Source organism: Patella vulgata, chromosome 2 (genome assembly GCF_932274485.2).
Source record: "Patella vulgata chromosome 2, xgPatVulg1.2, whole genome shotgun sequence".
In the NCBI taxonomy this organism is placed as follows: domain Eukaryota; kingdom Metazoa; phylum Mollusca; class Gastropoda; family Patellidae; genus Patella; species Patella vulgata.
This window is the reverse complement of record NC_065880.2, coordinates 71,908,947-71,921,565: the sequence shown is the minus strand read 5'-3', so window position 1 is coordinate 71,921,565 and position 12,619 is coordinate 71,908,947. Positions and strand designations below refer to the sequence as shown.

Here is a 12,619-nt window from a genome sequence, read left to right as displayed (position 1 = left end):
ATAATTAAACTTCTGAATTACTGTCCTGTCTAACGGGAATGGGGTTATTATGTATCTGAGCTGCAAGCAAAAGCTAAGAATATAAAATAAATGTGTAGGGATCGGGCCAGGATTTCGTTCGGAATATACACCAAAATAAAATAAACAAAAAATCATATTATAAAACATATAACCACAACATTCAGGATAAAATTATTACCTTTTCCATTTCAGTTTGCTAGAATTAAAGGTAAAAAGCCAAACTTAACTAATGCTTTATTTTAACGAGAACTGGGGTCAGTGGGATGCAGAGGTTTGGTGATGCCCGGGGCCAAGTCCTTGATTGTATGTGCCCCCAAGACTCAAGTACAGGGCCTAGTACACAGAAAGGAAGACATTCTAAATATGTCAAAAAAGGTCAAATATATAAATTAAGAAAGGCAACTTATACAATGATGTTAACAGCAAAAATTTAAATTTTTTAAAGAATTTATTTTAATTTCACTCCTTGAATGGAAGCCCAGTGCCGTCACCATCTCTGCACAACACTGACTGGGGTAAAAACAAATTAACAGATTGAAGAGATTAGGCATTTGTTTACAGAAGAGCAGAATGGGATTTGTATGCTAAACCAAGAGCCCATGCTTTCTTTGTTGTATATAAACTTTTTCAATTAAAAGGTATTTCAAACCATATGGCTGACTTTAGTAAGGACCTTTTGGTCTAGAACAGGTTGAACTAGTATATTATCAACATGCTGTCAACACATGGAACAAAATAAAACAGCAAATTTAAAACATTATTCTGTAAACTTTAAGAGGATGCAGTTGTTTGATTTTACATATATTATCGTAATGCCGGTTCAATAATCAGAAAATAGTTACAAAGCCTAAAGTAACTTGCACTGCAGTCCGCATGGTTAGATAATATGCCAAAAAATGGCATGCTAAGAGAGATGAACAAAAATAGGGTTTAATGTCCACAACACAAACTAAGTCATTTTTGGACTAACATGTTGACTTTATGTCAATTATTTGCTTGCGCATAGGGGTGTTTAGTCGTTAGAAGAAACTGGAGGATTCAGAGAAAACCCCAGAGGTTAGGCAGACGACCCTACTCCTGGTCACATATAAATCAAAACTGCACCAATGACAGACTTTATGATCTAAAGCACAAGCATTAGACCAATGTGGCCACCCAATCACCCAGAATGGCATGTAGGGGAGCTGATCAATCTTTAAACATCCACAATCATTATTGGAGTCAACTTGTATACAAATACGAATACTTTTAACAATTCAAGAGAAATATAGCTATTCTTACCCAGTATAAACTGGCGCCCGATCTACTGGTACGTTATCAGGGTCGAAAGTGGTGCTGAAGGACGAACCACTGTAGGAGCTGAATCTTGCATTTTCCGCACGTTGTGTACTTGTTAGGAAGCGTTTGTCTGGTAGTTGACTAGCATAAGTTTGGCTAGTTATTTGGGCTTCCATGTAATCCTAAAATTGCAGGAAATATTTCACAAATACATAAAAAAAACTGTTAATAATGCTTAATTAAAAGATTTCCCAACCTTCTCAATTCATATGACTATTTACATTACCATCAATTTTGTTTATTATTTTACTTAAAAACAGAGATCCAACAATATCTTCTTTAGGCATAAATAAACATAATTCTTAATGATTTACACATTGTTCTATCGTGGTGATCGATTTGATCTGATAATGTTCGATCATCTACTGAGAATAGAAAGATGTTTGGAAAAATCTGTATAATTTTTAATAATCTACATATTGCTGTATCATAGGAAAGATTTGATCTTGCAATGTACAAGTATGATTATCTATTGAGAACAGAAAGATGTTTGGTACTTTCTGTGTAAAAAAAATTGTGTCAAGCATATTAGAGAGATTTACCGGATACATATTACAGAAAATTCTAGCAGCTTAACTAAAGCCTGATGGGGTTCTCTCATATGATTGCAAGAGTTATTTCCCCCTTTATTTTCTGAAGGGAGTATTCAAGATAATATATAGATTTTTTTTGTATATGAAGATAAGATTGTCGGAGATCTGTAATTTAGCTGACCTACCTTGTTTTCACAACCGACATTGATAAATAGGTTGATCCATCAACCATAAAAAAAATAAATAAAAATCTAAAATAAAAATCCCTGGGAGCGGCTGTTGTAGGCCATGCTGTATTCTGTGCATAAAATGATACATATAACATCTACTACATTACACTATAGATTGAACATGCTAACTTTAACAGTCGGAGGGTATTTTACCAACATGCAGACTACAGCTATGACATAACAGAAGGAGATACTTCAAACACCTTTCACTATTAACTAAGTGCTTCAGTTATTGGAAATCTGCAGCCATGTATCAAATTGGCCACATGTGGTTGAACGAATAGAAATTATAAATCCTTCCCAATTCGTACGTGACAACTCTGCAGCCATGTTTCAAGATATTGGCCACATGTCAATGTACAAATAGAAATTATAAATCCTTCCCATTTTGTATGTAACGACAAAAACCACTAAGGGAATATTAGGATGAAAATATTGGATGCGATAAGTTTTCTATTAATAACTTCTATGTTATGTGTAAATAAGTTGTGTGTATGTACCTTTGATATGGAATCATCTGGTTGATTTCTGAAACTGTCATTAAGATCGACACTTGGGGTATTAGAATATTGTCCCTGGTAGATTGGAGCGTATTTAGGAACATTCATTGACAAGTCGTTAGGGAATACGGAATCGTTATATGACGGTGAAGCTTGATCCTTTCCGTATCGGACAGATTTTCGGTCATATAAATCTTCACTGAACAACATGTCTGGTTTCTAAAGAAGGCAACAAAAAAAAAGAAAAAGTGACAGCAGAAACCAACAAAATAAAAAATAATAAAACAGAAAAAAAAAATACAAAACAAAAGACATGGAAGTAATCTGGTCAAATGTGACTATCATATTTTCAAGGTACTCAGGTTTGTCAAATCTTCCACATTACATGTAAGACTCTAATAGCATAATTTAAATAAGGAAGAGTTGTAGATTAAAATGAAAAAAAAACCAATTTAAATCTTGGCATGTGAATTTGGGCATTTTTGTAAAACTCACAGAATCCTTCCTTTATCTAAACTATTTGTCAAGTCATTGTGTTTTAAGTCTTCAAGTGTAAATAAATCAGTCTATGTGCAATTGTGATCATACTCGAAAGTTCCACATTCATGCTAATATTTGTGGCACAATTTCAGATTATTCCAGTCTAAAATAATATCTATTCCCAAAATAAACTTATAATATACAGACATCATAAAGAAGTACAGTAAAAAAACCCAACGAAATTCAATATATACTCTTCAAAAAAAGTAGGGGATATTGAAATGCAAATACCTATGCAGGTTGTGATATGATAAATAGTCATGGACACTTGATATGCTTTGAGAGTATGTTCACAGATGAAGAACTTATCGCCCCAACAGAACCACTGAGCTGCACCTGCGACACACAATAGCGCCATACACGTGGGAGGAGTTCATTGTAAAATTTGACACTTCAAGGAAGGGTTGATGAAAACTGCCGCTTGCTGGTTTATCTTATCCAGGTTTGCTTTCCTATCAGTTCTTGCATAAGATTTACTGTTTAGCATATCTTTGCTTTAGTGTGTTACGTTTAATTTGATCTGGAGACGTGTTGTCGACGTCACACAACACTGCAAGAATTGGCCGTGGCACTGCAAGAGGAGTGGGTCAGATTGCCCCAAATCGTGATTGGACAGTTGATTAGGAGCATGCCACGATGAATTGCTGAAAGTCTGAGGATTGGTGAAGCAATTACTCATAATCAAGACAAAAATCAAAAACGTCCATTTTCACTTTTGACAGTGTATCTCTTTGCGAGTGAAATGGGGCCATCAGATAAGTCGCTCATATCGTCAATAGGCAGACGAAGTGACTTATCTTCCTACCGTAACCTATTGACGATAAGTCACTTCGTCTGCCTATTGACGATATGAACTGTTTATGTTTATGTGTAGGCAATTGGCCTGTTATTAACATACACTGGTTACCTCTAATAGAAACAGCAGTGCATTTCCGCAGTTTTGTATTGTTTCTGAATATCCCCTACTTTTTTTGAAGAGTATATAATAAAACTTCAAGAAAACTAAAACAGATATTCAAGAATTCTAATTTAAATGGAAACCATTTCAATAAAATTCAAATACATTTAAAGAAAGTATAGTTAAATATGTAGATAGAAATATAGAACATAAATGGGGCCATTATCCGAGTCTATGTACCGGTAAAGTATTTGGTGCAAATTTCTAAACTTTGGAATTTTAACATGCAGAGTGGCAAAACCATGCCCAGATTTTGTTGCGACTTATACTAATTTTATTTAACTACAGTGTAATTAGATCAAAAAACAAAAAGTGAAAGACTGATATAAATCACTTTTCTCCAAAATTCCGAATTCCCTTTGAGTGTGGGATTGATCAAGCAAAGTCGCATGTGCCATATTTTACCTTTCTCATGGCAGTTTCGCCCCCAGCCATATATTTCAGCTCGTCATCATATTCTAGTTCGCTGGTGGTATCATCAACAGACGGTAGTGTTAATTCTTGATTAATGGAATCTCGACCAAGTGTCGAGTAGTCACCAAAGACACTGTCATTGCGTGACTTGTTGGGGTCCTATAATAATTGGTGCAACATATTCATATATATACATAATATAAGCACATTAAACATGCTAATACAAAAAAAACCCAGTAAAAGTCAATCGCATAAGGTACTTAGATCCATATTAATAAAAATGTAGTGTTTAACTCTTACATAATTCTTGTTAATAAAAATTTCTTTGATCATTTTAAAAATTTGACCTGGATAAGTTTTCAATGACAAGCTGAAATTTGACTGGACAATGTGCATTGTAGTCAGATCTGGTTTAGGTATTTTGAACAGGTCTTGAGTTCCCATATTTCAATTGTTTTTTTTACATATGCAGCAATTCCAACAGTATTTTTGGAAGTATTATGTCCAAGGCTATCAGAACCAATAACTTGCAAATATGCGTTTAAAAATTGTTCCAGAGATTAGCCCCCGGAACCCGCTCAATATGGATTTTGTTCCAACTAAGTACCGTACCACACATGATTGACTTTCTTAAAAAGATCTTGTTAAAAAAAAGAGATATGTACTAAATATTTACAAAATACTCAAACATGATTAAAAATAAATATACTGATCAAATAAAATACATTACTATAAAAATAATCTATCATATTTAAATAATCTTAGCCTGATTATCAACAAAATAAAAAATGTTTTTACGCTTTTCAAAAAAATAAATCTTTATGGGAAAAAAAATATCATGCATTAATCAGAAATAAGATGCAACTCCATATTTTAAGATCAAATCATAATATTAATTGGTTAATAACATTAAGATGACATGAGTGATCTTCAAATGAAAATAAATAAAGCAAAGAGGGTTACTACTACCAAAAAAAAAGGACTAAAAATAAATGAGTATGAATATGTTGAGTGATACCACTGTTCGGTTTTGTCGCTACCAGTGTAAAATTGTAATAACAGTGTCTGCAGTTTCGCAGTTTTTGTATGTATGATTTGTTTGATGACTGACGAGAGAGAAAGAAATGGGTTTAACGTCCAATTGACACAAACTAGGTCATTTTGGGACTAAAGAATGATATAATTTTGTTTCAGTAAGTCGCTTGCGCATTTGTTTTTTTTTTTTGCAGTCGGCGGAAACCAGAGGAAACCCACAAGGTTGGAGAAGGCCATCCTACTCCTTGTTACATACGCAAGCAGGGGATCAAAACCCCACCACTTGACTCAATGACAGACTTTATGATCTAAAATAAATACCGCCCCCCTCCCTTGATGAATGATGATGAAATGAATTGTTTGTTGATTAATGACTGATAGTGAGTAGGGTTAGTTCACTGACACGGTGCTGGGAACATCATGCCAGGGTTTCTGAAAAACCATGCGGCTAATCCAATCATCTTGTGTTTACCTTATCCTTAGGAGAGAGAGTGTCACCGTGGTAATATTTCATTTCTGCTTCATAATCTGGAGCTTTCTCAAGGTATGATGGGTAACGCATGGTGGCTCCAATCTCGCTGGTTACACGTCGTCTAGCATCCTCCGATGTATTATAACGATAATTCACATCCTAGTTTGAGTAGACACAAAGCAAACAACATGGAGTCACAATATCAATGCATGCAATAAGTATGGCTTCTGTTCAAGAAGAAACAAAGTTTGGCTCACAAATACCACCGACCCCAAATCACTTTAATCTCTGACATAAATTTGCAAAAGACCAGTGATAAGAGAGGCAGCAAGTATAGTCTTGAGCATTTATAAAGGCTTTAGAATAACTGTGTATCCACATTAGATTTCATGAAACATAAAAGATAGTGGTGGGCTTGTTTACATAGGGAGCAGCATAAATTGATATGGAACAGAATTGAACCATTTTTGGACGATATTCCTATTAGATTAAATTTTACAATATTGCAGTTTGCGGGGATTCGTATATTGCTCAAATTACGCTCCAAGACTTAAGTCTGCATTAGTGGCAGAAAAAAATTTGGCCATTGTTCCCCTTATATTCAGTGGAGTCAGTTATAAATTGTTCTTGACACAGGTACATAATTTTGACAATTGTGGTAATAAATGAAAAGCAGTGTGAAAAAGACAGAGAAAGAGCCATTTCATTCAATATTATTCTGCAGAGAATCGTGAATAAATAAATGTACATTGCATTTAAACACAGAATGACGTCAGCCATGCTTATTAATGAAGTATTAGTATATATTCATCAAAATTTGAACAGAATCCACTGAAACATTTAAAATAAGGCCACATAAAAAAAAAAATCTGGTTCTCAGATACCGCCGTGTCATCAAAAACGTCACACATTTTTAGTTTTAAAAAAATAAAAACAATAATTATTCATTTCCGCATGTCCGAATTTACCGCGATAAAGGAAAGTAACTCTATTAAGCATTTCTTGAAACGAGGAACTGAACACTATACTCAGCTATCAAGTACGTAACCATGGGAAACACTATTGACAATCATGAACAGCACTGGATAATCAAGTTTATGATCAAAATACCTAACTATAACAGGTATCTGTGAGAGGGATGACCGAAAGTATTCTCTGTGAGAGATTGATTGCGCAGACTTTGATCTAAATCACCAGCAAAATTCATGCTTTAATAATGAGTATGATATCGATATAACATAATTGTCGCAAAAACAAAAACCGGCAGATTTGAAAACATTTTCCCAGGAGTTATTTAATCTAGATGAATTCACAGAATTATACGGCCGTTATTTCAAAATCTTACTTATATTTTGTTTTTCTTATTACGAGTTAAATAAATTTTAAACTTATTATTTCGTGTGTTTTTTTAAAAATGAAAAACTAGCTAGATTTAGACGAAGTAAATTTTGACAAGATAAAACAAAAAAAAACAAAAAACGCCCTCCTACATCAATTTTTTACAAAGGATTGTCTGAGAACCAGAATATTTTTTTGTGTGGCCTAAAAACGGCAAACCATTTGAAAGCCTGTTATATAGACACATCAATGTTATAATCCACACATTAAGGTAATTAATAGTTTTTGCTTCATGCTTAACTGTAGAGTTGACACTGACAGCATAATAAGTTACAAAATACATATCTTGTAGATCGGACGGTGTAAAAAAGTAATTAAGAGTATTTACCTTCTCAAATGAGTTGTCCAATGGAGAGGTGCTGCCACCTCGATCAAACGATAAACTATCATCACCTGAAGAAACACAATACATACATTAATATCAACTCTTTTTCTAGAAAGAAAGTCATCAATATTCTCAGATTCTAATCAGAAATTTATTCTTTTTAAATTTACAGGATTTTTGTTTTTGTTTGATGCATCATTTTCTAAGAAGAAATACAAGCAAATTCAATATAATGCTGAAGTGGCATTTAGCGATTGAACACATTAAAAAAAGAAAAAAAAAATTTATATAGAAGACAATCAATCACTGGTTTGTACATATTTAGCATTATGTTTTGACAAGTGTTCTTTTACGGTTTTCAAGCATATTCCTGGAATTGTCTGAGAATATTTGATGATTTTTAGTCATGTAAAGGGCAAGGAATATAAATGATACATAGAAAAATTAGATAAATTTACTGGCAAATGTTAAATATTTTAGAGTTAGATTATAAACAGGTAAAGGGAAGTACTTAATAAATTAACTTGGATGAAAATGTAAAATTATTATATTGAGATCAAATTAAACAAAGTATTAAAGAAATAGAATAAAAGATAAATAATTTACAATAACAATAGCTTGTGGCACTCCCAGAATAATTGATGATGAAATCAAATGCCACCCCCCCCCCCCACACACACACACTCTCAGTTCACAGAACTCCTAGAGCAATTGATATCAAATATCAAATTTCTCTCCCCACCCTCCAAAAAGTGTGAATAAGATTAAGGTTTGCAATATTTATTCATCGTACATATTCTAAGTGTGCCACTTTAAATTCAAAAGAGTTAAAGATTTATAAAATGAAAGTTAGAAAGTGTGTCCCCAGCCAACAATGAACCACGAAGTTGACAGAAAATAAGTTATTATGTACAATAAGTAAAAAAAGATTAGATAATATAAACTAAATATTATTAAAACACACATAAAATGAAAATAAAATAAACCAGCCTCGATTTGACACTATTTTGTGAAAAAAAATTTTGTTCGTGCAGACTGCAGATCCAAAATATTACGTTTTGGTATCAGTATTATAAAGCATTACAATACTTCTAGATAAAACAAAACAAAACATACGCCCACATCAGTTATGTCATCCGAGCAGAACATAAAATATGTCGCATTATGAATCTTTAGGTAAATAGAATTCTATACACTGTACAATACCGTATAATACCAGTAAATCAGACGGCAACTCTTGTCGATTGAGCATTTACAAGATCCTACCAAATGAACAAGAGCCAAAACTCTTGCAGTAATTAACTAATTATCTGAAACTTTTGAAATTTGATGGAGCCCTACATCACAATAGTTTAAATAATGCATATAGATAATAACTTATGTCATTGAACTTTGAAACATTCACAAGACTCTAAAAAGTGACCATGGCCAATAACCCCGGAATTTACTATAAGAAATTATTAAAATTCAATAAGTTTCTTTGTCGCACTAATGCAATTATCATATATAATATTCAAAATAAATGTAGTCTGTACTCTGTAGACAAGAAATTATGGACAACGGACAAACAACAATATACTGGCACATTTGACATGTGGGTGTACTAAAAATAAAATGATACTATCTTCAGATAAAATAAAGTAAAATAAAACTGTGACTCTACAAAAATGATACTTAAAATCACACCAAATCTTTAAACATGCTAAAAATGACTAGATTTAATCAGCACATCGAATTTTCGACTTACGAGTCTGCATTTTTTGTCCCTCATAATAAGGCAAGTAGATGTGTTGCTCAGAAAGAGGCTTTCCAAATATGGGTGACTGAGGCATGAAATCGTCTCCTGATGCATTATAGGATATAATATGAATATTAATGAACATGTTTTAGAGATATTAGTATAATACAGTTGATAATATTAGAAAGAAATTTTGGATAGTTATTCATCGTCTAATATAAATATCTGATACCATAAAACAAGAAATTGAAACACAGAATTAATTTGGTTATTAGTTTGAAGGGGATCATCTATTACAATACCATTTATATAAATCGTAAATGAGCCATACTTTATTTATACAGACCAGTAATGTATCTGGGAGCCAGATAGTATTTAATGTATTTGGAAATAAGGTCGATTGTATTTAATGTATCTGGGAACTGGGTGGGTTGCTTTTAATGTATCTTGGAACTGGGTTGTATTTAAGGCATCTAGGCACTGGGAACAGGGTGGAATTTAAAGTATCTGGGAACAAGGTTGTTAAAGTATCTGGGAATAGGGCAGAATTACAATTTTCAGGAAATAGGCTAGAATTTAATGTATCTGCACAATGAGTTGTATCTGGGAGCCAGATAGTATTTAATGTATTTGGAAATAAGGTCGATTGTATTTAATGTATCTGGGAACTGGGTGGGTTGCTTTTAATGTATCTTGGAACTGGGTTGTATTTAAGGCATCTAGGCACTGGGAACAGGGTGGAATTTAAAGTATCTGGGAACAAGGTTGTTAAAGTATCTGGGAATAGGGCAGAATTACAATTTTCAGGAAATAGGCTAGAATTTAATGTATCTGCACAATGAGTTGTATTTAATGTATTTGGGAAATAGGTTTATTTCATGCATTAATTTGTTGTTCACGTTCATTTCTTGTTTTATAGTTTTAAGATACAAAGACGAAATGATTTTAATATATAATTATTCTCGAATGAATTGAATATTTCAAACAAAGAATCTTATATATCTATTCTTATCTTATATATATTAATGCAGGATTGCAATCTAGGTCAATGGTTTATTCTAGAGACCTCTTATTGATTTATTTACATATCATTTGTTCACAAGTTAAACCTAATATTATGAACAAAATCTGCTAGACTATTACTAATGCCTTTTCATCTGAATTCGGACCGAGAATGCAACCCTGGATTAATGTGAAAGTACACGAAGAGAACGAGGACATATTACAATGAATTACACAGGACGTTTTACCTAACGCAATTGAGAATTGTCCCAATGATATATGATCTCCTCTTACCGACCAAGCAATACTTCCTAATATAAACCAAAAACATTATTATTACTATTAATGTCTGCGATAACACTATTGTGGGAGCAGACGGTAAATGATAACGGTACTTTACTGCTTATTACTATTAATAATAAGTGGTATGGAACATGTTATGTTATTATAAAAAGATAATTAAAAGTTTTAATAAAAAAGAAAATAAATGAATAGTTTTTAATGTAAGATAATCAAATAATCCCCACCTCCTTCATCCTCTGAATCGGAAATAAGAGTCTCCTGCATGGTTTCAGGGGAGACAACTTTGTATTTCTCTTCTGACATTGGCATGACATCTGTGACATCTGTAATTCCTTTCAGTGTGTCAACAATAGAAAGATATCCCAATTTCTCACCAATGGCCAATGGTGTCTGTCCGTTCTGAAAGCATAAGTAGATAAATTTTGAGCATGATAATTGACTACAGTCACTGTAACAAAAACAAAATAAACAATGGATCTATAATGATATGGATAGAATTGTCAATCATACACTTTTAAGCTGATCATAATTTGAGGAGTTTTGAATCTCCTGCCAACTACAATATTGTGAAAGTTAAATCTCTAATAGGAATATAGTAAAAATGGTTCAATTCCTTCAGTATTTACAAAAATATGACAAATTGAAATTTAGCAACAGTCTGCAAGTGATCCAGTGCCACTTCTAAGTGCAACGTAAAATCTTTTGACGGGCCTCATTTTAATCCAAGTGAATCCATGCTGGGAGGTTATCTACTGTTGATATTCTAGGTTTTCTTAATTAAATGTTACACAACCAGAAGACGTAATATATTAACTATTGTTTTTATACTTACGTTAGTGACAGCATTTGGTGATGCACCATTCTTTATTAACAAATTAACAACCATCACATGACCTTGTTGTGCAGCTTGATGTAGTGGTGTATAGCCAACCTGAAAATAATAAAAATTTGTTATAGAAATCAAAGACTAACTGAACTGATATTAACCTTTTTTCTACAAAGTTTAAGAAAAATAAACAGTTCAAATACTTTTATACCTTAGTATTAACAGGCACTATGCGAACAACAATCTGAGATTATATTTTGGTACTTGTCATTCAATATCTTAAAAAAAATCTGATTTCTAAACTCACCTTAGTAGTAGCATTGACTGAAGCAGAATGTTCAAGCAAGAATCGGGCCATGTTGGTTTGTCCGAAATGACAGGCTGTATGAAGTGGTGTATATCCAGCCTTTGTGCTGGGATCAATCTCTGATCCATATTTAACGAGAACTTCAGCCACAGGTACTTTATCCTCTTGTGCAGCCAGATGCATTGGAGTAAGACCATTCTGAAATAGAAATTAATATAATATATCTTTAAGAACACTTATCATGGAAAGCATATGAATCGCAATTATACCTTAATACAAACAGTTGCTATACATATTTCAATGAAGCAAAATACAAAATTAGTAAATAATCTCTATAGATGGAAACATTACAGGTGAAATGTATAGTTGTGAAATGAAATGGGGGTTTAACATCCTACTTTTCTGCAATAACTGGGCTAATGAAGACAAGCATCATGCAGTGTGCTTTGAGAGAAATCTTGCCCACAGTTGCGCTACAGCCGTTTTCAAATTCAAGGGTTCTTTTTTGTATACAGGATCTCTTTTTTTTCCATACTATCCAAATGACTCGACACTCTTCCTTGCCAGGACCTTCATCCTCCACCATTGACAAAAGGAAACCATGATGGAAAACACTGGGAAAGTTTTCAGCCAAGATCGGGATCGAATCCTGGATCTCCTGGTTAGTGAGCCAGTGCCT

General features: G+C 33.1%; 1 protein-coding gene across 4 annotated transcripts in view; it reads right to left on the bottom strand.

The window, feature by feature from the left end:
* LOC126811732 (titin) overlaps window positions 1–12,619 on the bottom strand; it is a 128,941-nt gene that overhangs the window by 59,753 nt on the left and 56,569 nt on the right. For all 4 annotated transcript variants that reach the window (XM_050537588.2, XM_050537590.2, XM_050537592.2 and 1 more), the window contains exons 19-28: window positions 11,941–12,138; window positions 11,640–11,738; window positions 11,032–11,206; window positions 9,512–9,607; window positions 7,768–7,832; window positions 6,042–6,200; window positions 4,526–4,693; window positions 2,623–2,841; window positions 1,303–1,481; window positions 200–217 (exon numbers count right to left, since the gene is read on the bottom strand). In XM_050537588.2, the coding sequence (XP_050393545.1) occupies window positions 200–217; window positions 1,303–1,481; window positions 2,623–2,841; window positions 4,526–4,693; window positions 6,042–6,200; window positions 7,768–7,832; window positions 9,512–9,607; window positions 11,032–11,206; window positions 11,640–11,738; window positions 11,941–12,138 (1,376 nt within the window). The remainder of the gene's footprint in view (window positions 1–199; window positions 218–1,302; window positions 1,482–2,622; window positions 2,842–4,525; window positions 4,694–6,041; window positions 6,201–7,767; window positions 7,833–9,511; window positions 9,608–11,031; window positions 11,207–11,639; window positions 11,739–11,940; window positions 12,139–12,619) is intronic.